This window comes from Prionailurus viverrinus, chromosome F2, assembly GCF_022837055.1.
Source record: "Prionailurus viverrinus isolate Anna chromosome F2, UM_Priviv_1.0, whole genome shotgun sequence".
In the NCBI taxonomy this organism is placed as follows: Eukaryota; Metazoa; Chordata; class Mammalia; order Carnivora; family Felidae; genus Prionailurus; species Prionailurus viverrinus.
The window spans coordinates 66866776-66894476 of record NC_062578.1 but is presented as its reverse complement, the minus strand read 5'-3'; the positions used below and the strand labels follow the sequence as shown (position 1 = coordinate 66894476).

The following is a 27701-nucleotide window of genomic DNA, read 5'->3' as shown; positions in this document are numbered from 1 at the left end:
CATAGTTCAGGTTATTAAAAATATGTGTATAATAACCTACTGTTGCATTGATTAATACATACACAGTATTGTGTATTCACATATATAATGCATGTATTTTCTCTTTTAAGGTGCAAGAATTATTTATCCGTGATTATGGAGAAATTTTTAATGTCCAGTTACCTGGTAAAGAAGAACGGACAAAATTTTTTGAAGATTTAATTATAAAGCAAGCTGCTAAGCCTCCTGTATCAAAAAAGAAAGCAGGTTAATTTCTCTGTCAAAGTTTAATATATAATAATTCCGAGCCAGTGGGAATAAAATATTAATAGCATCATCATCTTCTAACACAAACTCAAAACCCCAGTCATTAGGTTGATACCTCTACTGCTTATAAATCTCTCTGCTTCCCATTAAAGTAGACTGAAGATCTTAAAGCATACAAGGCCTTTCTTTCCTAGTATACTCCCAGTCCATGTAGAATTGCAGCTGGAATTCATAGTAAAGCCCCAGCCCATTTTCGGCACTTTCGTTCTCCCCTCCTTCCCCCACCTCCTTATTTGCAAAGCACTCTAACTTTACACCACATGCAACATATTGCTGCCTTTTCTAATTCCATTCATTCTTTTGCTCCCTTTCAGTAATGCTTCTATCCCCATTTGCCTATCTCTGCCTAAGGACCCATTTGTCCTACTACTGTAACTCATTTTTCACTCCTTAACATATCTAGGCAAAATTAATTTTCTATCATTATGACCCACTGTACTTTTTTCATACTAATATCACACTACAGAGATGTGATAATTATCTGTTACTTACTCCTTTAGTAGATTGCCAGTTTATTAGGGCAGCACTCTCATACTCCTTTTTTAATCCTGAGTACTTGTACACATCTGTTTAAACAAAATTAAACTTGTTACATTTGAAACATAACACAATTTTTTATTACTTTAAAAATTAACTAGTAAAAAGCTTTTTTTTTAGTAGAATATTCTTGTTCTGAAAATAATGCATTTTCAAAGTTTTAACAGCCTCATAAGTGATCTTAAAATGGAAAAGAGGTAATGACTTAGGAATTCGCATTCCAAATTACAAGTTACCAATTATTGTAGGAAGGGATGTAGGGATAGAGATTATGGTAACACTTTAGTGTTTCAAATCCTCTATTCCTGGGGTCTATAAGGAGGATAACCCCTGAAAGCCTGGCTACTGTGTGCACCAAATTATTTGTCGCCCTTGATATGATGAGAGAGTAGTAACTAAAATCTTCCATTCATGTGAAGTTTTGCAGGCCTTGGAGGTTCTCCCTGTGGCACCACCACCTGAGCCAAGACCTCTAACAGCAGAAGAAGTGAAACGACTAGAAGAACAAGAAGAAGATACATTTAGAGAACTGAGGATTTTCTTGAGAAATGTTACACATAGGCTTGCTATTGACAAGCGATTCAGAGTATTTACTAAACCTGTTGACCCTGATGAGGTATTGATTTAATCTTTGGATCAAATGTGTTCTAAACTATAATATTATTAGGGAATATTTGAATAGTTTATGTGGTTCCCTGTCTACACTCTGAACTTCTTTCCTTTGTGTGGAATATATGGAGTAGTGTCCTAAGCACATGGAGACTTAAGAACTATGTAACACATTTTTCTTTCCTCCAGAGAGTAGCCAGTGAACTTTGTGATTTAAGAATGACTTAATGCTCCATGATATTATTGTAACCTACACGGTTTAGAATGAGCTGAAATAATAATAAGCTGAATAAGTGAAATCTTAAGTTGACATTGAAGGATGGGTGGCGTTTGGACAAGGAAAGAGGTATAAGATATTACTGGAGATATGGGTGCCCAAGAACAAGAGTAAATACAAAATAAAACCAGCTTTAAATAGAGTCAAAGGTTTAATATTAATATATTATCATTCCTTCTTATAGATTTATTCTCTCACCCCTGTATTGCCTGGCAGAGCAACTAGACTCCAGTGTTTTTATGTTCTGAGTTCATTTAGTGATTTGCTTGAATTTTAGGTTCCTGATTATGTCACTGTGATAAAGCAACCAATGGACCTTTCATCTGTAATCAGTAAAATTGATCTCCACAAGTATCTGACTGTGAAAGACTATTTGAGTGATATTGATCTGATCTGTAGTAATGCTTTAGAATACAATCCGGATAGGGATCCTGGAGGTAAGCATTAGTGGGTTTTTTCCCCAGGGAGGGGGCAGGAACAGGGGCTGCTAACATTTAGTGAGGGTTGACTGTATGCCAGGTAATATACTATAAACATTTTACATTCACAATGCCATTGAATACAGCATTATTCTCATTTTACAGTTGAGGAAAATGAAGTTAGGTTAGAAAACTTATTCAGGATCATACTGGCAGGAAGTGACAGAGGCAAAATTTGAATGCATGTTTCTTTGATGCCAAAATACCTGTATTTATTAACTGTTGTGTGATGTATCCTCTAATGAGACACAGAGTCACTAACAACCTCACTTCTTTCATTTGTTTATCAGTGTTCTGTCTCGAAGTAGAAAATAAACACCCTGTAATAAAAAAGGTTCAAAAGAATTTTCTTAGTTTAGACCATTGCAGTTTTTATTACAAAAGTAATATATAATACTTGCTAATAATTTTTTTAAATTTTTTTACATTTATTTATTTTTACGTTTATTTATTTTTGAGACAGAGAGAGACAGAACATGAACAGGGGAAGGGCAGAGAGAGAGGGAGACACAGGATCTGAAACAGGCTCCAGGCTCTGAGCGGTCAGCACAGAGCCTGACGCGGGGCTCGAACTCACGGATCATGAGATCATGACCTGAGCCGAAGTCGGACGCTTAACCGACCAAGCCACCCAGGCGCCCCTAACGTTTATTTATTTTTGAGACAGAGACAGCATGAATGGGGGAGGGTCAGAGAGAGAGAGGGAGACACAGAATCTGAAACAGGCTCCAGGCTCTGAGCTGTCAGCACAGAGCCCAATGTGGGGCTTAAACTCACGAACCACGAGATCATGACCTGAGCCGAAGTCGGAAGCTTAACCGACTGAGCCACCCAGGCGCCCCTATATTTTTAAAACCAAGCCTCCTAGATTTATTATGGTGATCACTTCATAATGTATATAAATATTGAATTACTGTGTTGTACACTTTAAACTAATATAATATTATAAGTTAACTACACTTCAATAAAAAGTAAGTCACCCATTTTCTCTCTCCAAAGGTGGACACTATTAAGTTTGGGGATAACTTTTTTAGATCTTTTCTATACATATACCCATTCTGTCCTCACCTACACAGGCAATTAAAAAATAAAATTTGTAAGGGCACCTGGCTGGCTTAGTCGGTAGAGCATGTGACTCTTGATCTGGGGATTGTGGGTTTGAGTCTCACATTGGGTGCAGAGATTACTTAAAAACAAAGTCTTTAAAAAATAAATAAGATTTATAAAATAAGGGAGTTTTTAATGACACTTGTTCATATATGTAATATATCTATCTGTATATCTGATATAAACTTACTCATATTCAAAAATATTCTTTCTTAGGTGCTTCTTTTTCTTAGCTTCCTATTTTTCTTTTGTGGCTAGTGTCCTTTACCCTCAGTGGATAGTTTTGGTTTTTTTTTTAATAGTCCTGTTAACTCTCTCCCTAGTACATTGGCTTTCTGTTTTCTAATTGGAAGTGTTTATAAATTGGCCTGATTAGCACAGGGACCTACTGAGAGTTTGTTCAACAATTGAAAAGCTCTCTGTTCTTCCCCTCCCAGTCCTTACCCTCATCTTCCCTAGGCATTTCCCTGTAATTCAGAATTCTATAGGTAAACCCTGGGAAACAGGTTACCAACCTGAGAACACCTCTTAATTGTCGAAAGAAGGAAGCATTTACAGTGAAGGCTGAGGACTTTTTCTGTTTCATTGCAGTCATACTGCTGCTGCTGCCTCTGTCCATCATGACAATCTAAAATTACTTGAGACCAGTGGTGTTGAAACTTTAGCAGGCAATCAGTGTCTCCTAGAGGACTTAAGATGCAGCTTGTAGGGCCCCATCTCCATGGTTTCTGATTCTGTAGATGTAGGGTAGGGCCTGAGAATTTACATTATTGACAAGGTTCCAAGTGATGCTTATGCTACCATAGTTGGGGAATCAGTGCTTAGACTTTTGCCTGTGCCTGAATTAGAAATCCCCTGAGGAATCTTTCTGATACTATAGCTATTGCTGTCAACTCTTAACCTGGGTGTGAATATTGCCTATTGCCTTATGAGGGAATTGATCCAGGTGTTCAAGCAATTTTACATTCACTTATTACCTGCCGTCTGCCTCAAAGCATATTCCAGTTTTTAGTGCTTGGACTCTGAGTTTAGGGGGCTTTTCCAGTGTTTCCTGTATAGGGTTGCTATTTAATTGTCTTTCTGTTTAGTTTCTCTGTCAATGCAGTAACATCGTCTCTATATCTTCTAAAATTCTTTTACATCCCTGGCTCACTAATGATACAGCCTTCCTTGCTGTTTTTGTTGTTGTCCTGTTGTTATATAGTCTTGCTGTTGATTGATTCTTCTATTTTTTTCTGATATTTCACAGGGAGCTAGATAGGACAGAGCAATAAAATTGTTTGGGGTTAGTCTGCTGAATTAAATCTGACATCCAGAACATTAGATTAACAGCAAAAACAGAACAATACAATTACAGTAACTTTTAGTCTTCCTGATAAAAGTAAAAAAGGAATTTTGATTTTCTTTTCTTTTTCTCCTCCCCCCCCCCCCCCCCACAATTTTAGCCCAACATGTTGAGTTTATTTTTGGGAAATTATTAAAAAGAAATTTTAAAATTATATTCTTTGTTCATTTCTCAGATCGTCTAATTAGGCATAGAGCCTGTGCTTTAAGAGATACTGCCTATGCAATAATTAAAGAAGAACTTGATGAAGACTTTGAGCAGCTTTGTGAAGAAATTCAGGAATCTAGAAAGAAGAGAGGTAGGAAAATGATTTGGTATCAGAAAAAGATGCTTCTCATTTAGTGTATTGAGTTCTTTTAATTAATCCTTCGTGTAATTTTGAGATCTGGACATTTGACTTGATATTCCATGTCTACTTATAAGGTTGTAGCTCCTCCAAATACGCCCCATCTTACTATCATGTGATGCCAAAGCAAAATTCCACCTCTGTTGGTGATAAAAGATCAGAATCAGAGCAGAATGATAAACTAAAGACACCCAGTACTCCTGTGGCTTGCAGTACTCCTGGTAAGTGCACTTGGGTAATTTTTACTTATGAAACTAGCCTTTATTCTCTACTGATGCCATTTACTTTCTCTTTAGTTTTCTCTATTTATATTAATGTGATGAATTACCTTGATTTTGTTAGTATTAAGGCAACTTTGCATTGTTGAAATACATCCAGGTTTATAGTGATATACCGCTTGTAGTCCCAGTTCACCTTCATCTAATTGCAGGATTGACTGATTTGAAATTGAATTTCATTTCTGTAAATTCCAGTTTGTGTCCCTTTCCTCCTTATTCTTAGGGTATAACTCCCCAGGCACTAATCCAAAGCCTATGGGTTTTCCCAGGGCCTCCCTTCCTTGGAAGGCTCTTATTAATTGTAGTTTTTGTTCTTTGAGCCCCATAAATGTCTGACTCTCCTCAGATCTTAGATTCTCAGTTATTCGTTTGTTCTCCCAGATTCTGGTACCATAATTCCTCAGTGCCTTGTTAGATCTCATATGCTTTTAAACAAAATTTTTAAAACTCTGTGTGTGTGTGTGTGTGTGTGTGTGTGTGTGTGTGTGTGTGTGTGTGTTTTGCAGGGGTTGGGATGTTCCCTTATTGTGTTGCCGGTTAGTCTATCCTGGGGTAAGTGATTTGAGATAGAGTAACCCCTTCTTTTGTAAGAATGTGAGGAGGCAGCTGGGAAAAAGAGGATGAGAAAGGCACACCAGCAAGAGAGCTGACCTACCAGAATGTTCTTGGTCAAATGAGTTTTGAGTGTGTGTGTGTGTGTGTGTGTGTGTGTGTGTGTGTGTGTGTGGAAATTGAGGACGTGGAAAATGTCTTCTTTAAAACAACCCATTCCTAGCTATATACCCATCAGGAATGCATACATTATGTTCACCAAAATACATGTATAAGAATGTTCATGGAACTAGTATTCATAAATGTCCAACACTGGGAGCAATCCAGATGTCCATCAACAGTAGAATGGGGGTGTGCCTGGGTGGCTCAGTCCTTTGAGCGGCCTGACTGACTCTTGATTTCAGCTCAGGTCATGATCTCTTGGTTTACGGGTTGGAGCCCCACATTGGGCTCTGTGCTGACAGTGTGGAGCCTGCTTGGGCTCTCTCTCTCTCTCCTCTCTCTCTGCCCCTTCCCCGCTTGCACTGTCTTTCAAAATAAATAAACATTTAAAATATATATAAAAAATAAATACTAAAAAAGCCACAATAGAATGGGAAATATCAATTATTGTACAACAGTGAGAATGACTAAACTTGAAGTGTGTGCCACAGTATGGATGCATCTCCCAAGCATAATAATATTTCAGTGTAGGTATCCTGCCTCTAGCCCAGACAGAATGTTTAATCTCTGTATATCTTTAGTTTCTTCAGCTGTAAAATGATGTTGATAATGGTCACAAACCTGATCAGGTTAAAGTGGAATTTCAGTGAGTCAGTACACACATAAAGAGCTTGGAAGGTATTACTCAGCAATCAAAAAGAATGAAATCTTGCCATTTGCAACAACATGGATGGAACTGGAGGGTATTATGCTAAGCGAAATAAGTTCGAGAAAGACAATCTTATGATTTCACTCATATGTGGAATTTAAGAAACAAAACAGATGAACACAGGGGAAGAGAAGGAAAAATAAGATAAAAACAGCGAGGGAGGCAAACCATAAAAGACTCTTAAATACAGAGAACAAACTGAGGGTTGCTGGAGGGGTGTTGGTAGGGGGATGGGTTAAATGGGCAATGGGCATTAAGGAGGGCCCTTGTTGGGATGAGCACTGGGTGTTCTAGATAAGTGATGAATCATTAAATTCTGCTCCTGAAACCATTACTATACTATGTGTTAACTAACTTGGATTTAAATTAAAAAAAAAAAAAAAAAAAACAGCTTGGAAGAGTTCCCACTATATGGTAGGCACTATAAGTATAGGCTATTTTTAGTCTTGCCCTCCCTTCCTCCAGTTCATTCTTCATACTCCTCCCACAATGATTTTTGTAATACAGTCATTGGACAATTCATATAATTGACCTTCTTAAAATTATTCAAGATTTTAAAAAAATTATTCAGGGTAAAATCCAAGCTCCTTAGGGTGACAGGTGATTGCCCTCTTTTGGCCTTCTTCTTACAGTGCTCTCTACCTTTGTTTCTGTGTTCCAATCATACAAGACTGTAGTGGCTTCTCAAGCTCTCTACCCTCTTATATATCAGGAGGTATTTTTTCCCCACTTACTTGGACTTTAGAAAATTGCTGAATGTTCTTCTATTCTTTTCTTTAAATTCTTTGAAGCTCAGTTGAAGAGGAAAATCCGCAAAAAGTCAAAGTGGTACTTAGGCACCATAACAAAACGCAGGAGGATTTCACAGGTGAAAGATGAGAGCCAAAATGTCACAGATGACAAAATTGAGAGTGATACAGAGGAAAATCAAGACACAAGTGTAGACCACAATGAGACTGGAAACACAGGAGAGTCCTCAGTGGAAGAAAATGAGAAACAGCAAAATGCCTCTGAAAGCAAAATAGAATTGCGGAATAATAACTCAAGTATTTGTGATATTGAGCATGAACTTGAAGAATCTGGGAAAACTACAGCATGCACAGAATTGAGGAAAGATAAAATTGTTTGCAACGGAGATGCTTCTGGCTCTCAGATAATAGATATTTCTGATGAAAATGAAGCTAAAGGTAAGGCTTTCTCAAGCAACTTACTAATTATAATTTTAAAAGATGTTTCACTCAAAGTTCTTAAATGACTGATTACCATTTCAGTTTATTCCTTTTCCTTTTCTTTCAGAATGCAGGTGTTAATTAGAAACAAATTAGCATTAACTTTACTTGCTATTTAGCTTGTAAATCACTGCTAAAGCTATAGTGTGGCATCATATAGACCTGGAATTGAACCCCTAGTCCACTACTTAGTAGCTTGTGACCTTGGGCAAGGTCTTGTCCTATCAGTCTCAGTTTTCTCATCGGCAAAATTGGGGTGGATGGTAGTCAGGTAATGAAATACTTTGAGACTTGAATAAAAGAATTCATCTAAAGCATGTAGCAAAGTACTTGGCTACACAGTTTTTAAAAACTGGCAGGATACCCTCTTCTTTTTAAGCAAGAGAAGCAGTTTTCTGTGATCCTAGCTGAGTGGTGTAGAACATCACTCACCCCCATCATCCCTCTGCTTCTCTTAAAGGTTAAGTCCAAGATTATTTCTACTTATTGTAATGATCCTGCTCCCAAAGTTATTCATTTAGAATTGTCTTCTGTCTGAATCTTCTTGGATCTTTAGCAGTAGATTTGTTTGGGTTTTGGAAAAGACAAACGTTATTTAGTCTTAAAAAGCAAAAAGAGGGGTAACAGAGTCAAAATGTATTTTGGTCAAAAACAAGTATTGATAATGTTAATGAGATTTTTTTTTCCCAGTGGTTTATAGGCTGTAGGGAAACCTTTTATCAAGCAATTCCTTGAAATGAGTTCTAGTGTGTTTGAGTAACCATAGCATAATGGACTAGGATATAGCCTTTCCAGTGTGGATATTTTAGGTGTTAGTTCTCTGGCTATATGAGGCAGTATGTTTTATGTGGATTCAGAGTTTTCTTTTTCTTTTATCATCTTTTTAAAAAGGATACTATTTAATAGGGTACAGGTACTTGTTTACATATCAGCAGATTTGGGTTCTTGTCCTAGCTCTTAACAACAATTAGGTATGTTGACCTTAGAAAAGTCTCTTCACCTCTCTTGACCTCATTTTTCCTATCTATCAGTGAGTAGGTTATTCTAGGTTGGAGATAGGCAAACTTTTTCTATAAAGAGACAGATAGTAAATAGCCATACAGCCTCTGTCACAACTAGTCCACTCTGTTAGAAAAGTAACATTGACATACATATGTAAAATGGTTATGGTTGTGTTCTAATAAGATTTTCTTTATAGCCGTAGGGCAGATTAGGCCTATGGGTGGTAGTTTGCAATTCTTAGATTACTGAGGTCCCTTCCAGCTCTTAAAGTCTATGAATCTTGTATCTAAGTATAGAATAGTTCAACCTGTTGAGGATGCTTTGAAAAACTCAATTTGAGAAGTACTTCTCCCTCCCTTTTTTTTTTTTTTTTTTTTGAGTGTGTAAGTGGCAGTATCTTAATTTTACAGTAAAGCGAATCAACCAGATTCTGATCAACCAGAATCAGTGTCTGTATTTAGTAAATATGTCCTGCTAGGTAATCTGCCTAATATTTATGTTAAGCATTATAATGTCTGTGAACCAAATAATAGTTCATTTTTCATCCTAGAAATGTGCATTCTGCGAATGACTCGAGCTAGACGTTCCCAAGTAGAGCAACAGCAACTCATCAGTGTTGAAAAGGCTTTGGCAATTCTTTCCCAGCCTACACCCTCACTTGTTGTGGACCAGGAGCGATTAAAAGTATGTAAATTGAAATCGTAATGCTTTCATTGTGCAGATTAGTAACATAACCCACCAAAAATGACTTGTAATAGTATATTTTATCAATTTGGCAATAAATAATGACCTTTTATGAAAGGATGAACTTGGTATGGAATAACTTTCATAAAAGCAGTAGTTAGAGATGGCTAGTGTATTGATATTGTAGTTCTTAACATATTTGTCTGCATTATTGATCCTATACATTGTTTTTATGGCCATCACCAGTGAGCATTTTAGTTGGTTTTTACTTAACTCTACTGGCATTTTTTTGGTTAACTGAGGGGTCATGGCATATTCTTGTAGGGCCAGACTTGAAGCATCACAGATATCCAGTGAGTCCATTCCAGTCATAAGAAAAAACATTGGGCAAATATGAAAAAGCCTTTTTATAAGAAAAAAAACTGAAGTAGTGAGGTAGTTCACCGTTTATGTGCTCTTTTTGTTGCACTTTATAAGGTACCTACAGTGCCATAAAATACCCTGCAAAAATGTTGCTTTTTTGCTTATTAATCTTTGAGATTTCTTTGACAGACTTTAGTTTGTCCGTAGAGATTTCTAGCTAAAGTTGCAATTGGACACCTCCTCGGCTACAGTTTTTAGGATGGGAGTTCCCCAGGGCAGAGACCAGGATTACAGAACGATGATGCTGAGTTAACTGTTGCTAACTGTCAGAGCCACTAGCAGTGTCACCACGTCTCACCAAATAGTTAGGTCTGCCCTCACTCTGGCTTATATGCTAAAAATTCCCCACATCTTCAAAAATATAGTATCTTGTCTCATGGAATATCTCTCATATATATAAACACTCGTGTTTTCTTTTAGAATCTTTTGAAGACTGTTGTTAAGAAAAGTCGAGAATACAATATTTTTCAGTTGGAGAATTTATATGCAGTAATCAGCCAATGTATTTATCAGCATCGCATGGACTATGACAAAACAGCACTTATTCAGGTAAACCAATCTATATAAGGAATTATAAGCTGATAAGAATTTTTAAAGACCATTTTTTAATATGTGGATTATGGACTATTTCTAGACACAGCCAAGTTCTGTGCTTTTTGAAATCTAGCACTTCACTAGTTTGTGCTTCTTCAAAAAACATTGCAACTATTGTATTAGAAGACTGAAAAATCTCTATTTTGTGTGTGTATTGATGAAGATATAAAGCTCTTTTAAAGATAAGACTTAAGATGGATCAATCTGTATGTCTTTACCTACTCTTTATAGTGAGCATTGGTACTAATTTTTAAAAATAGATATTGGATGATAATATAGTATACTATACACACTACTGGTACCTACTAATATAGCTACTAGTATGTAATATACTTAGTAATTAGTATATCTACTAAGTATAACATGGTACCTAAATAGCATAATATGTATGTAACGTTAGTACCTACAAAATATGAAATATTAATACCTAGAAATACACTAGTGCCTTGATGATAACTATTTGAACTTAACATAAGACGAATGCATCTCAGACTCATTTCAAAGGGATTTAAATGAAGTCCCATTGGTGATATCAGTTTGTGTGATAGTCCTAAATACTGAACTAAATTTCTATTTTCACTATCATATATGGGTTAATAATATTCTTGAGGTTGTTGACAAAATAGATGTAATGTTTCTTTAGCTTTTTTCATATTGAAAGTTACTATTTTTCCTTCTTACTCTTTATCTAGAAAATGGAGCAAGAGGTAGAAAACTTCAGTTGTTCCAGATCATGATGTCTTGGTATCAAATATTCTTTATATTCAGTTCCTATTTAATTCACCTTTGTTGTGTCCGTATAACTCGTGCGAGATGAAATCCTGCATCTTTAAGGAAAAGATTAAAATAGTAAATAAAAATATTTAAGCTTTCTTGGTATTTATGTACATGTGTAAGATAAATCACAGAGATAACTGATAAATATTGAAAGTTTGATTGAAAAAGGCACTGTAGTAATAGTAATTCTGTAGCATATGAAGTGTGGCCAACTCTTAATAAAAGTAATTTTGATAACTAATGTTTTATGGCACTTAAGAGTAATTAGTGACATTGATATTTTTTGTTTTGAGCACTTTTAAGTTTTTTCCTTCCTAAAAATAGTTTCTTGTATCAGACTAGAAACTTAATCATTGTGTCTTTGCCATTCTTTTTTTTTTTTTAATTCCCATCTCTCGTTTTCCTTTAGCTTTCTTTGCCCAGTTACTTAAAAGCCAGGATTCAAGTCATGATTTGTGGGAAGGTCCTTGAACAACTTCTGTACATGAATGTCAAAATTGATGCTTTTTAGATAAACATTTTTATAATTCTAATTTGGGTTAATAAAGATTTTAAATATTTTTGGTTTATTTTTATGATTATACACACAAATGTATTAATAATTACTTTGTTGAATATCTTTTTAATAGAACAAAAGTTTTATATTTGAAAACTCTTTATATCCTTCTAAGTTTGTGTTTAGGTTGTATTCTATAGATAGCTTTTATATACAATTATATAAAGATAAATATTATAAATTTTGTATTAATGATACCAAAAATACATTTCTTTCTTAAAGCAATAAAACTATTCACTACCGTGCATATTCTTTTGTTTTGTTCTTTTAAAGAGACATTCTAGTTTGTAAAAATAGTTGGAAACTTCTTTAGAGGGGAATAGGAGATAATGATCTCATATGAGAGATTCTGAATTCTAAAACAGTTTCAGGGGCACCTGGGTGGTTCAGTTGGTTCAGCATTCGACTCTTGATTTTGGCTCAGGTTATGATCTCATGGTTTGTGAGATCAAGCCTCGCGTCAGGTTCTGCCCTGTCAGTGCAGACCGTGCTTGGGATATTGCAGAGCCTTCTCTCTCTCTCTCTCTCTCTCTCCCTCTCTCTCTCTCTCTCTCTCTCTCTCTCTCTCTCCTTCTCTCCCTCCCCCAGCTTGCGCACGTGCCCACACACACACATATTCTTGCTCTCTTTCTCTCAAAATAAACATTTTTTAAAAGGGGGGTCGGTGGTGCCTGGGTGGCTCAGTCAGTTAAGCATCCGACTTTGGCTCAGGTCATGATCTCACAGTTTGGGAGTTCAAGCCCTGCATCGGGCTGTGCTGATAGCTCAGAGCCTGGAGCCTGCTTCAGATTCTGTGTCTCCCTCTCTTTCTGCCCTACCCCCCCCCCACCCCCCGTTCATGCTCTGTCTTTCTCTCTCTCCCAAGAATAAATGACCATTTAAAAAAAATTTTTTTTAAATAAAAGTTTCAGAGGTGAGTTGCCTTTTGTTGATTTATCAGCATACTGTATTTAAATTAAGCCTTTTAAAACCCAGTAATTTAGATACCTTAATTAATAGATACTGTCTATATAATGCATAACACAATGCCAGTCACTGAAAAAATGTGAAGTAGCATATATTTCTGGACTTAAGTATACACACATACACATATACTCATTTTTATTAAAGCTTATTATAACTTACTCCAGATGCATCTTCTGTAACTCCAGATGCATCATTTTTTATGTATAGCTTCTGTAGTAAATTTTAAAGGTGAAAATTGCTTCTCAGACTTGCTTCTATTTCTTCATTATTTCAAAATATCCTAAAGATAATCCAGTGTAAACAAGTACAAAATCTATTACTGTGCATAGTTTAAAATGCTGTTCACACTGGAATGTTGATATGATCTTTGTACTTTAGCTACAAAGATGAACATACTTCCTGTCCTTTTCATGACACACTGTCTATGGACAGGGAAATAATTTGTCTGTTTCCTATTCAGACTTTCAAAACCATGCTGAAATTGCAAGCCTAGGATGTTTTATCTTTTTGGTTTTGTTTTTGTTTTTTGTTTTCTGTGGGGTTTTTTTGCTTAAAAGTGCAATCAGTCTGTAGTAATGAGGGCAAGAAAAAGAAATAAAAGGCATCCAAATGGGAGAGGAAGAAGTAAAGCTATTCATAAATGGCATGATTTTGTATGTACAAAATTCTAAAGAATTCACAAAATATCTGTTAGAACTAATAAATTCCGCAAAGTGGCAGAATAGGTCAACATAAAAATCAGTTGTATTTTAATATACTAGCAATGAACAATCCGAAAAGAAAATTAAGAAAGCAGTTCCATTTACAATAGCGTCTGAGATAATAAAACACCTTGGAATAAATTTAACCAAGGAAGTACAAGACTTGTACACTTACAGTACAAAATTTTGATGAAAGAAATTGAATAAGACCTACATAAATGGAAAGATATCCTGTATTCAAGTATTGGAAGACTTAATGTCAAAATGGCAGTATTCACCAAAAGAATCTACAGATTCAGTTTAATACCTATCAAAATCCCAATGGTTTTTTGCAGAAATAGGAAAGTCAGTCCTATATTCATAATATAATTGTAGGGACCCTGAATAGCCAAAACAATCTTGAAAAAAGAAGAGAAAGTTGGGAGACTCACACTTCCCAATTCCAAAACTTAACACAAAGTTATATACAAAACAGGTGATGCTAGCATACAGGATAGCTATAAGATCAATGGGATAGAATTGAGAGTCCAGAAATAAATCCATTAATCTATGGTCAATTGATTTTTGAAAATGATGTTTAAGACCATTCAATAGGGAAAGAATAGTCCCTTCAACAAATGGTGTGCTGGGAAAGCTGGATATCCACATGCAAAAGAATGAGTGTGGACGTTTACATCACACCATGTACAAAAATGAACACAAATGGATCAGAGACCTGAATTTAATAGCTAAAACATAAAACTCATAGAAGAAAACGAGGACAAATCTTTATGACCTTGAATTTGGCAATGATTTCTTAAATGTGGCAAAAAACACTAGCAACAAAATTAGATAAATCAGACTTCATCAAAATGAAAACCTTCATGTCTCTTGTACAAAGGCTATCATCTCAAAGGATTATTAAAGCTCACCAACCAAAAGACAATTCAGTAATAGATGGGGATGTTTTTGATGACTTAACAATTTTGAGGAGTGTCCTGGTCAAATATTTGGAAGATGCCCCTCTGCTGGAATTAGCCTGTTTTTCTCATGATTAGACTGGGATTACAGATTTGGGGGAGGAAGATCACAAAAGTAAAGTGATTATATCAGGTTACATACTATCAATGTGATTTATGGCTGTTGATTGGCCTTGACCACCTGGCAGAAATCGTGTTTCTCAGGTTTCTCCATTGTAAAGTAACTTCTTTCTCTTTCAGTACTGTACTCTGGAAGATCACTGTGCACAGCCCACTCATAAGGATTGGGGGCCTGTCTCCCCTTTTGCCTTTCTTAAAACTGATTTTTTCAGGGATCCCGATTGGTATGCACTGTAGGATTAGTTGATGTTATTTCAGATTTATTTGTCTTCTCCCTGCTACCCTCCCACCCACACATATACATTACTTCTTTGCAATTGAGAGATTGCCCCTAACTTTGTTAGGACCTGAGGAACGACTTCTTGCTGAGGGATACTGTGGGGATAAAAAATAACTCTATATTAGGACATAGAGGAAATGATAGCCATTTTGCCTCCTAATATCCATTCTCTCATTGCTTATCACAATACCCAGAGCAATCTGTCCTGGGAGATTATGTTTGCTAACGCTGAAGCAAAATGTGGCCATGTGACCACATGAGATACAAAGGGAAGTGTGCACAATTTCTAGGAGAGCTGCTAGGAAGGGAGGGGGTACCCCGAGAACACTTCCTGACCTGTGCTTCATTTTACCTGCTGCCTAGAATATATACATAAAATGGCTAGAACTCCAAAAGCTATCTTGGACCATGAGGTGACCTTAAAGATGGAACCCATGCCCTACTTCATAAAAGTATAAGATGAAAGAACCTTGCTCATAATAACTTTAGGGGATTGCTTTTCAAGTCCTTAACTATGTCTGGGCTTTTTTTTTTCCAATCTGGACTTCTTGAGAGAGAAATTCTTGTTTATCTTTTTTCTTTTCTTTTCTTTTTTTTTTTTTTTTTTTTTTTTTGAGAGAGAAAAAACGTGAGTGGCAGAGAGAAAGAGAAGCAGGACTCACCTGAATTGGGGGCTCGTGTTTTTACTCAAAGTGGGGCTCACGTTTTTACCTGAAGTGGAGTTTGAGCTACCCAGTGTGGGACTTGAACTCACGAACCGTGAGATCATGACCTGAGCCAAAGTCAGACACTTAACCAACTGAGCTACCCAGGTGCCCCAACCTTCTCATTTTCTGAGGAAAACTCATCCTGACTTTCTAAGTCAGGAACTATTTTGTTTTATGATTATAGATCCAGAACTTACATAATGTCCATATTTGCCACTAAATAAGAATCAACTGACCTAATGACTGGTTAATGGATAAGGAAAGCAGGACATTAAGGAGCAGGATAGGAAGATAACACAGCTGACAGAAAATAGAGGTCCTTGGGGGTTATAGAGAAGGGAAGCCCATACCTCAGACAAAGAGTAGGATGTAGCTAATAGCATCTAATTTTCAAAAAGATACAGAATCATCTTCATTATATTTTTAGAAGTTGCATCTGTTAGATTTATCCAGCTCCAAGGCTGTAAAAGAACAGATTTTTCACTTCAGTTTGCTAACAGTTAATTGTTCACATATTGGGCATTCTCATGAGATTGAAACCCATCTAACTAATGATTCTATCTTAGCTTTGCAACTGATGATAACAGTTCATCGGTACAATGACTGGAAAGACTGAAAGGAAGATTGTGGGGATTTTTCATTTTGTTTTTCACTAGCTCTAGAATATTTACATATTTAAAATAATATTCACATATTTAATATGTTTATGCATACACTAGAATTCACATGTAATTAAATTGTATATGTATTTTAAAATTATGTTTATATATAAATATTGATGAGAGAGAGCAGTTACCAGTTAAAGTGTTGAATTAACAGATGGGTTTTCAGAAAACTGGACGGTGACATGCAGAAGAATGAAACTAGACCACTTTCTTACACCATACACAAAAGTAAATTCAAAATGGATGAAAGACCTGAATGTGAGACAGAAAACCATCAAAATCCTAGAGGAGAACACAGGCAGCAACATCTTTGACCTCAGCTAGAACATCTTATTGCTAGACACATCACGGAGGGAAGGGAAACAAAAGCAAACATGAACTATTGGGACTTCATCAGATAAAAAGCTTCTGCACAACAAACAACCAATAAAACTAAAAGGCAGCCTACGGAATGGGAGAAGATATTTGCAAATGGCATATCTAGTAAACGGTTAGTATCCAAAATCTATAAAGAACTTATCAAACTCAACACCCAAAAATAATAAGCCCAGTTAAGAAATGGAGAAGAGGAGCGCCTGGGTGACCCATTTGGTTCAGTATCTGACTCTTGATTTTTGGTTTAAGTCATGATCCCAGGGTAGTGGGATCAGTCCCCATGTCAAGCTCCGTGCTGAGCATGGAGCCTGCTTAAGATTCTCTCCCTCTGCCCCTCTCCCCTGCTTGCACTCTCTCAAAATAAAATAAAGTAAAATAAAATAAAATAAAAATCATTAAAAACAAAAAGAAATGGGCAAAAGACATGAATAGACACTTTTCTAACAGACACATGAAAAGATGTTCAACATCACTCATCATCAGGAAAATACAAATCAAAATCAGGAGATACCATCTCACACCTGTCAGAATGGCTAAAATTAATAACATGAAAAAACAATACATGTTGGTGAGAATGCAAAGAAAAGGGAACCCTCTTGCACTTGGTTGAATGCAAAGTGGTGCAGCCACTCTGGAGAACAATATGGAGGTTCCTCAAAAAACTAAAAATAGAACTACCCTATGACCCAGCAAATGCCCTATTAGGTATTTACCCAAAGGATACAAAAATACAGATTTGAAAGGCTACATGCACCCCAATGTTTATAGCAGCACTGTCAAAAATAGCCAAATTATGGAAAGAGCCCAAATGTCCACTGACTGATAAATGGATAAATTAGATGTGGTAGATATATATACACACATACATACATACATATACACACATACACACAATGGATATTACTCGGCCATCAAAAAGAATGAAATCTTGGGGCGCCTGGGTGGCGCAGTGGGTTAAGCGTCCGACTTCAGCCAGGTCACGATCTCGCGGTCGGTGAGTTTGAGCCCCGCGTCAGGCTCTGGGCCGATGGCTAGGAGCCTGGAGCCTGTTTCGGATTCTGTGTCTCCCTCTCTCTCTGCCCCTCCCCCGTTCATGCTCTGTCTCTTTCTATCCCAAAAATAAATTTTAAAAAAACGTTGAAAAAAAAAATTAAAAAAAAAAAAAGAATGAAATCTTGCCACTTGCAATGACGGATGGAGCTAGAATATATTATGCTAAGTGAAATAAGTCAATCAAAGACAAATACCATATGATTTCACTTATGTGGAATTTAAGAAAACAGATGAATGTATGGAAGGGAGGGGGAAGAAAAGAGGGAAACAACGCTCTTAATGACAGAGAACACACTGAGGGCTGATGGAGGGAGGTGGGTGGGAGATGGAGTAAATGGGTGATGGGTATTAAGGAGGGCACTTGTGATGAGCATTGAGTGTTGTAAGTGTTGAATCACTGAATTCTACTCCTGAAACCAATATTGCACTATATGTTAACTAAAATTTAAATTAAAAAAACAGATGGTTTTTACTGGTTAAGATTCTTTTGATTGCAAGCAACAGAAATTCTCTTTGGCTAACTTTAGCAAAAAGGCATATATTTTTGCGGTGCCTGGGTGGCTCAGTTAAGCATCTGACTCTTGATTTCAGCTTAGGTCATGATCTCAGTTTGTGAGTTCAAGCCCTGCATCGGGCTCTGCACTGACAGTGTGGAGAAGGTTTAGGATTGTCCCTCTCGCCTCTTTCTCTGCCCCTACCCTGCTTGCACTGTCCCTCAAAATAAATAACTACACTTTAAAAAAAAAGGCATATATTTTTGAAAAGATGTAAGTTACCTCATGGATGGTCTTAACCAAGTCAGTGGAGAGAACCAGGGCTGTTCCAAGCTCTTGCAGGAGTTTTTAAAATAGTTGCTATCAATATAATTCAACAAAGACACCCACGCTTATTGATTCCACTTTAATGTGTTTTTTAAATTTATTTTTGAGAGAGCGCAAGTGGGGGAGGGGCGGAGACAGGGACACAGAGGATCTGATGTGGGCTCTGCGCTGATGGCAGTGAACCTGATATGGGGCTCAAACTCACAATCCATGAGATCATGACCTGAGCCAGACGGACGCTCAATCGACTGAGCCACCCAGGTGCCCCTCATTGATTCCATTTTAGATTTCAGAGTTCCCCCCACCAAAGAATTGGATTGGCCTTAATGTTCCCCCTAACTATGGCCACAAGCCAGGGTCACATAATTTAGACATTGTTAAAGAAAATCACCATTACAAGGAAGTGCCAACCCAGAAGCCACCCCAAGAGGCTGTCGTAAAGCTTAACAAAGTCACAATTTACTGACATAATTTCTAATGTGCATTTGAGCCAGTTAAAAACATATGGTTAACTCTCACCTTGTATGTAATGTACATGCAGTATTTTATTTAATCCTTAGAATGACCTTAGGAGGTATATTCTATGTTATTTTCATTTTACAAGTTTAATGGGTAGATAGGTAATTTATTCAATTTCACACATTAGTGGCAAAAGCAGGATTCTATTAGGTGTGTATGATTGAAACCTATGTTCTTAACTACCTCCCCTAAACAGACACTGTGGTGCCCTACGCCTATGCTCTTGGCATTCAACATTCTGGCATGTGCCATTGGCAACCTCCTGCAAACATCTGTAACCCCACCCGAGGGTGTTTTCGTGATCCATGCTGGATGTAGGCTGAAAGTGTTTCTGGGAAACACTTCCCTGGGATTAGCTGCCAACAAGACATAGGTAGAAATTGATGAATAATAACACCCTGGCTCCCTTGCTCCTGAGGTGTCTTCTACACTGTCTCTAGTCTCCACTGGGGTTGAGCCCTAGATCCTGAAACTGAGGGCTATTCAAGCCCCAGACTTCTTAAAACTGCACTCTATCCTTGTAGCTTCCTTCCCTGTCTCATTTCTCTCCCCTGCCCGTACTTCTTGGCATCGCCTTCCACATAACCATTTACTCTCACATTCTTTATTCAGGGTCTCCTTTAAGGAGAACTGAATCTATGACACTCCCTTTATATATAAAGTGAAAGAAAAATATGAAAATTCCCTAAACAACGACTATAAGTTTTTTATGTTTCTCAGCTGTTATTGAACCTTACAAATCAGCATTCATTTCCTCAGTATTGTGACAGCTTAACAATTTTCAAATTTATTCCCATTTCAAAGATTGTCATAAGTGTTTTGTAGTAATGTTAAATTATGTCTCTATTCTGTTTTCAAGAGGAAAAATCTGGAAGCTTCATGTTTGGGCTATGTAATTTTAGTATGCAAAGGTTGGAAATGAAATCATTACATTTGAGCAATCAACCCTGCCAACATCCAAGCTCTGGCTGGGAGTCAGAGAACAGCACTTAACATGCAGTGAGAGGGCTCTTGGAATACCACTACCTTCAGACCACATGCCAAATCAAAATGATTTAAACATCCAAAATATATGGGACTAAAACATTTACTGGATCGAAGAGTGCCAAACATGGGCACCCTGGACATGAGGACGCTGTGAGCTACAAATATTGGTTTAAAAGACCATTGTGAAACTTCAGCTTGCTTAAAGATTGACTTGGGGGGGAAGAAGGGGGGCCTGTTGCAATAGATAATGTATTCATGAAATAATTTGGAAACTGATTACGTGTGATGAATCTTAATTATAGCTATTTACTGTGGTGAATGTTTAGGAAAATCAGGGTCTTAAAAAAAGACACAAGCTTTTGCTTTAATTATTTAGGAAGAAAAATAAGTTACCCCAATCTTATGTTCTGTAATTACTTTTTTCATTCAATTTACATGTTTTATATTTAGGACCATAGCATATGTCTCTTTTCTGTTTCTTACTTAAATTTTTCCTAAGTCTCCTTCCCCACCCCACTAGGGAGAAAATGTAATTTACCATCATCACTCAAATGAATTCCCTGGTTTCTTCCGAACCTTCACCTCACAGCTGTTGCATGAAATATAATCACTAAAATACTAGCTAAATGAAAATGTCTATCCAAAATGACAGTTTTCTAATATTATTACATGAAATAACCTTGCAGAAGAAGAAACAAAGATAACATTTTCTCTCATCTAAAAATAGCTAATCTGGAAATACACCAAAATGCTAATAGTAGTTAGGGAGAACTGTAGATGGGTTCTTACCTCTGTTTTTTTTTTTTTTTTTGAAGTGTTTGCAAAGTTATTATATTCCTTTGGTAGTGCAAATATAAAAATTTAAAAGTTGTTTTCATAATTCTTGATTATGAAACATGAAGGCAAAATCCAAAGGGAGGCAAAAATCAGAAAAAATCTTGTGTGTCTAAACTGAAAAAATGCGTATTTATTATATTTTTATATTGTTCCTCAACGGTCTTTGGGCAAGTATTTCTCAAAAAGTTGCTAAAAGTCTGCATATCTCTGCATGATCAGAAAAGAGGTGTTGAACCTCTGGGTATGTGCATAACGTAAGCATGGCAGTGTATCACCTTGCTGGCTATAAAAGGCATTCCTCTCATCCAGCTATGAAACAGGAAGGAAAGAAGTGTAAGGAGGAGGTAGATTATAAAATATCTGACCTACAAACCAGCCAAGAAATTAATGAGAAGCCCAAACTGATTGGTGGATGTGTTCAACTTATGACATTCATAAATAAAATGAGATAATGGTATAGTTAAAGTACATTACAAATGACCAGACACAAAACCAGTATATTATTATTAGGGTATCTTAATTGTAGTCATGAGGGCAGAGACTAGGTCTGTCTTGTCCAATTAATATTTGCTGAATTTATGTTTATGTGCACATACATACTATTATTAAGGACTTACTGTGTACAATGCATTACAGGAGAGAAAAATGATGTGTGGTCTCTGCCTCATAAGAAAGGTATAATACAACAAAATCACATGTCAACACGCCTAAAGTGCCCCCTACCTCAGTAAAGAATTTAAGTTTGCTTTTACTTTCTTTACCATCCATGGCACAGAAGAATGGACTGTGCAGTGGAAAAGGAGGGCCTGTGGAGTCAAACACGGGTTCCAATCTTCTTGAACATGTTCTCCAAAGAAAGAGATGCCTTTTGTTAAGGTAACATGGCAGCAACACTTATTGCATAAGTGGTGGAAATCTCTTTTCCTCCTATGTCGGCAAACTAGAAGACATGTATTCCAAAAGGCACAGCCAAAAAGAGGGGTTAGCCTGGATCCCTGAGCCACCGCTTGGCAGGAGGTGACCCAGAGGTCACCGAGAGCTATAAGAAAACTTGATGAATGAGAAATAAACCATGATGTGTTAAATAAGCCAAGGTTTATTTGGGTTTGTTAACAGCAGCACAGCCTTGTCTGTTCTGACAAACAGGTACTATATTCCCTTGATGGTTGTTGAGCCTGTGGTGGAAGAATCAATGTGAGGGTAAAACAGACCTGTTTTTAAAAAGTGGCCAAAAATTGTTGGGATGCCTGGGTGGCTTAGTCGGTTAAGCGTCTGACTTGAGCTCAGGTCATGATCTCGAGGTTAGTGGGATCAAGCCCTGCATCAGGCTCTGTGCTGGCAGCTTGGAGCCTGCTTGAGATTCTCTCTCTCTCTCTCTCTCTCTCTCTCTCTCTCTCTCTCTCTGCCCCACCCCTGCTTGTGCTTTCTCTCTCTCTCAAAATAAATAAACTTAGAACAAAAAATGGCCAAAAATTGTTCTCTATGCTGATTGTCTCTCCAGTGTAAAAGCCCTGACCAGCCTCTAGTCCTATCTAGGCTCCTGCTACCCAGTATTTAAACCTGAATAACCCTTTGCCTCCACAGCTTGTGGGACTTGAGTAAGGCAATCTTCTTGAGCCTAGTTTTCTTGTCTATACAATCGAGGATGTAGCATTAATACTCCTAGGATTATTTTGAAAATTAAATTACATAGCAAAGCACCTAGCTCAGGGCCGGACAGGCAGAGGTGCTTTCTAAGAGTTGTTTGCCTCCCCTAAGCTTTATCTGAAGCCAATGGTTCTCAACACTGACTTTATTTTAGAATCATTTGGGAATCTTCTTTCTTTTTTTTTTTTTTTTTTTTTTTTTTTAGTTAGTGCCTGTATCCCAACCTAAACCAAATCATCAGAATCTTTGGAGATAGGACTGGTGAGGGGTACGGGGGTGGGAGGTGGAGACTGCTTTTTAAAAGCACCAGATGATTCTATTGTCTAACCAGAGTCGAGAACCATTTTCTTAGGCAATGTATAAACAAAATGCTATTTGATGACAGAGGTTTTTTTTTTCAAAAGTGACTTCAAAAGTACACAGTATGACCACTTTTTCACAGACTTGGAGCTTTAAAGAAGGCTTATTTATAAATGACAGACGAAAAGAGTCAATAAGTAGTTACTGGATGCTCTCAGGGGCTGAAGGGCATTCCGATAAGCGGAACTTTAGATAAGACCAGGGATGTTGCAATGGAACAGGCTCAGCTACCATTGACATTGTTTATATTAATGACTGTTTTCATGCTGTCATGGGCTCAATTGTTGTGTCTCCCTCAGAATTTATAAGGTGAAGTTCTAACCTAGTCAGAATGTGACTATATTTGGAGATAGATCTTTGCAGAGGTAATTAGGTAACATGAGGGCTCAACCCCACCTAATCCTATATGATTGGTATTCTTACAAGGGAGGAATTTGGAGGTGCCTGGGTGGTTCAGTTGGTTAAGCATCTGACTCTTGACCTCAGCTCAGGTCCACGGGATCAAGCCCCGAGTCAGGCTGTGTGCTGGCAGCTTGGAGCCTGCTTGGGATTCTCTCTCTCCCTCTCTCTCTGCCTCTCCCCTGCTTGTCCTCCCAATATCTCAAAATAAATAAATAAGCATTAAAAAAAATTTTAGGGGCGCCTGGGTGGCTCAGTCGGTTAAGCGTCTGACTTTGGCTCAGGTCATGGCCTCGCGGTCCATGAGTTCGAGCCTCACATCAGGCTCTGTGCTGACAGCTCAGAGCCTGGAGCCTGTTTCAGATTCTGTGTCTCCCCCTCTCTCTGACCCTCCCCCATTCATGTTCTGTCTCTCTCTGTCTGGAAAAAGACCCCCATCTACAAGTCAAAGAGAGAAACATGGAACAGATCTGGGGTACCTGGGTGGCTCAGTTGGTTAAGCATCCAATTTCGGCCTGGGTCATAATCTCACAGTTCTTGAGTTCAAGCCCTGCATCCATGTGTCCCCCTCTCTCTCTCTGCCCCTCCCCCATTCACACTTTCTCTCAAATATAAACATATAAAAAAAAAACCCACCATGAAACATCTCTCTCTCTCTTAAAACCTTCAGAAGAAACTAATCCTGCTGACACCTTGGCCTCCAGATTTATGGCCTCTGCAACTGTGAGAAAAATAAATTTCTGTTGTTTAAGCTACCTAGTCTGTGGTACTTTGTTACAGCAGCCCTAAAAAAGGGAATACACCTCTGCTTACAGCGAAAGCATGTGGTAGGTTTTTGGTGAGTGAGTGGGAGAAAGAGCCACCTACCTCCACTTTATTAAGAGCTATTCAGAGAGGAGATGGATTTTTATCAAGTCCTTGAAATTGTGTACTTCAGCTGTTTGATGGGAAGGTAATTGAAAATACTAGAGAAGGCTGCCTGTGTCCAGGAAATGTGAATCACTGTGTCTGCTGGCTCACGGCCATCTCCTGAAGGAACTGCTGCTCTTGCTCACAGCCTCTGCTGCCCACATAAAGCTGCCCCTTCTCCCCAAGACTGCCCACCCCTCCTGCCATGGCAGAGTAGACTGAACTGACCTTTTGCGAAGAGAAGTGCTGGACCAAGCAGTTTCTCTCTTTAGATTTTGGAATCGGGACACTGAGAACCAGGCCATTGAGCTCTAATGAACAAAGCTGAACAGTCATATCGGATTCCAGGGCTGAGGCTACTTGGCTGAGGCATGTTCTAGAGGAGTCTTAAAAGGAGAGTCGAGGGAGGAAAAGATGGAGTGAACATGCAGGGGACAAACGGGAGCTTTGGCTTCTTTAATTGAGCCAGCTTGAATGGGTTTCTGTACCACAACCAGAAGAGTACTAAGTGGGGCAGCATGAAATCAACAGAAAAAATCAGGTCCAAAGTCCTGCCCTGCGAGGTCATCAAAAAATCAGCCTACTCTCTCTGCCATGCAGACTCATAAGACTTTCAGGCTAGAAAGCCCCCAGAGGACAGTATCAGCATTCTCGTGGCCAATATTGTCTGAAAAATTAACGTAAGCCAGGCCTCTTGCGTGAGCTATCAACCCTTTGAGATAGGGCACAACAATTGTAATATCTTCATTTTGCAGATGAGTAGAAATAGAAGTTGAGAAACGTGCCTTGAGTCATATAGTTATTGTGGTAAATTGATTATAAAAATGGCCACAACTGTTGGCCCCTCCTGTATCTTCAGGCTTTGCAGTGTGACTTTGCATCTGTTCCCCTCCAGAGGTGGAATCTGGGCTGGCCCTGTGATGCTTTGACTAGTAGACTATGGCAGAAATGACAGTGTGTCAGTTCTGAGGCTAGCCTTAAGAAGTCTCAAACACTGCTTCTCAATTTCTTATAACTTTTTGCATGTGAAGGAATCCAGGCTATTTTCTCCTGGAAGATGAGACACATGTGGCTCAGTCACCCCTATGATCAATAGCCAGACACCCACTGGAGGTATTGACTGAGGCCATCCTAGATGGCCAGCACCTAGATGATCCACTGACCATCAGCCAACTTCCAGCTACATGAATGAGTCTATCCTGGACCAGGCAGCCTCCAGACGACCCACCTGCTGACCACGATGCATGAGTGAGGCCAGTCAAGATCAGCCAAACCTGGCCCAGATCAGCAGAACCACCCAGCTGACCCACAGACTTAGGGGCTAAATAACTGCGTGGGTTTTCAAGCCACTAAGTTTGTGTGGTCTGTTATGAAACAACAGTTGCTGATGCAGAGGATTTGGGACTTGAACAGAAAGAAGACTGTCTGACTTCAACACGAGGGAAGGCTTTCAAATTCTGTGCACACTGTAGCCTGGCTAATGCAATACCCTCTTTCTGAGAAAGGGTTTATGGAGCATCTTCATTAGACTTTAGGAAGGGTCAAGGTGGGTTCAAAACCCTTTACCTTGTAGGTAACTGGGCAACCGACTGGCAGCTTAACCTCTCCAAACCTTGGCATCCTCATTATGTTAACTTCAAGCAATACCAACTACTTCACAGAGACACCAGGAAGGTGAAATAGTCTATCTAAAGTGCCCAGGGTTTACTGAGTCGCATGAGTTTGCCTGGAAGATGGACGTCTGTAATGGATTTAAAGGTTCTTGAAGACCGAAGTAGAATTTCCCTTCCAGTGCTGATGATGTCCAACCAGCTGACAGCTTTAGAATATCTCTTTTTTTTTTTTTAACGTTTATTTATTTTTGAGACAGAGAGAGACAGAGCATGAACAGGGGAGGGGCAGAGAGAGAGGGAGACACAGAATCGGAAGCAGGCTCCAGGCTCTGAGCCATCAGCCCAGAGTCCGACGCGGGGCTCGAACTCACAGACCGCGAGATCGTGACCTGAGCTGAAGTCGGACACACAACCGACTGAGCCACCCAGGCGCCCCTAGAATAGCTCTTCTTAGAGATAATGACTTGGTAGTTTATAACCCTTAGTTCTACAAGAATGCAGTAAGTTTTTCCTCAATTATAAGCATTTTGCTAGATCACTATTTCTCAAAGTGAAGCCTACAGGTCACCTAGGTGAGGGTCACCAGCTGCCTGCCAAAGGTAGATTCATGACCTCACCCCAGACCTACTGAATTAGACTCTCCCAGGAGCAGAGTCTGAGAAGCTACATTGTATTGTATTGTATTGTATTATATTATATTGTATCGTATGTATGTATGTATGTATGTATGTATTTATGTATTTATTTATTTACTTACTTATAGAGAGAGAGAGTGGGTGAGTTGGGGAGAAGGGTAGAGGGAGAGAGAATCTTAAGCAGGTTCTACACTCAGCACAGAGCCTGATGTGGGGCTCAATCCCATGACTCTGGGATCATGACTAGAGCTGAAATCAAGAGTCAGTCACTCAAACAACTGAGCCACCCAGGTGCCCCTGAGAAGCTACATTTTAAAGTTCCCCGGGGAATCTTCACTCCCATTAAAGTTTAGGAACCGCCGCCCTAGACTCCTCCACTAAGTCTTTGAAAACCAGTGAAGGGTTGCATCTTCCCACTGTAGGTTTTTAGTTGGGTGTTCCTCTAGAGTTACTTGTGTCCTAAGACTTTAGGTCAAAAAAAGATAACACTGGCACCATTTTTTTTTTTTTCAGAGATAGCGTTGACAGAGCCACTAAAGTGTAACAGCATGTTATTCCTTGAATAAATACTGGAAAGTCAGTTTTTCCTGCTTTTCTTGTTTTGCATCTGTGGTCCCATAGTCCTACATGCAGTCTTATGCTAGATACAGAAACCGGGGAGGAGTGGAATGGGGAGGGCATCATTTAGAATACTACCTTGTTTTTACTGTTGTTATTATCAACAACATTCCCGTTTTTACAAAGCAAGCATTGAGAGGAATAAGAAATGACTTGACCCTAAATTAACTTTAAAAGTTTGTTAAGTCTTGGGCGCCTGGGTGGCTCAGTCGGTTAAGCGTCTGACTTCGGCTCAGGTCATGATCTCCCAGTTCATGGGCTCGAGCCCTTGCCAGACTCTGTGCTGACAGCTCAGAGCCTGAAGCCTCCTTCGGATTCTGTGTCTTCCTCTCTCTTTGCCCCTCCCCCACTCATGCTCTCTCTCAAAAATAAACATTAAAAAAAGAAAGGAAGTTTGTTAAGTCTGAGCTAGCTTTAGCAAGAACATTTTTGTTTACCTTCTGAACTAGCCATTGGAGAGAATTGTGGGAGCATTTCACTAGGTCAAAATTCTTGAGTTCACCTACCTGTAATTAAAAGCTTAAAGTGTCTTCGTTTGATGTCTTTTAGGCTGATCTG

The 27701-nt window shown here is 38.4% G+C and overlaps 1 protein-coding gene and 1 long non-coding RNA gene across 3 annotated transcripts in view; one reads left to right on the top strand and one right to left on the bottom strand.

Moving 5' to 3' along the window:
* ATAD2 (ATPase family AAA domain containing 2) overlaps positions 1–12130 on the top strand; it is a 68806-nt gene extending 56676 nt beyond the window's left edge. The window contains exons 20-29 of one of the 2 annotated variants that reach the window (XM_047842003.1): positions 111–246; positions 1263–1459; positions 2007–2166; positions 4836–4958; positions 5084–5227; positions 7499–7894; positions 9489–9622; positions 10466–10594; positions 11332–11383; positions 11826–12130. In XM_047842003.1, the coding sequence (XP_047697959.1) occupies positions 111–246; positions 1263–1459; positions 2007–2166; positions 4836–4958; positions 5084–5227; positions 7499–7894; positions 9489–9622; positions 10466–10594; positions 11332–11376 (1464 nt within the window). In that variant the 3' untranslated portion in view covers positions 11377–11383; positions 11826–12130. Of the gene's footprint in view, positions 1–110; positions 247–1262; positions 1460–2006; positions 2167–4835; positions 4959–5083; positions 5228–7498; positions 7895–9488; positions 9623–10465; positions 10595–11331; positions 11502–11825 lie in introns of those variants that run through there. The other variant, XM_047842002.1, reaches the window with a different exon arrangement.
* LOC125156248 (uncharacterized) lies at positions 96–3919 on the bottom strand. Its single transcript, XR_007148508.1, has 3 exons — positions 3831–3919; positions 799–872; positions 96–162 (listed from the first exon to the last, which is right to left on the bottom strand). It is a non-coding gene; the product is annotated as an uncharacterized LOC125156248 (long non-coding RNA).
* Positions 12131–27701: the final 15571 nt, after the last annotated feature.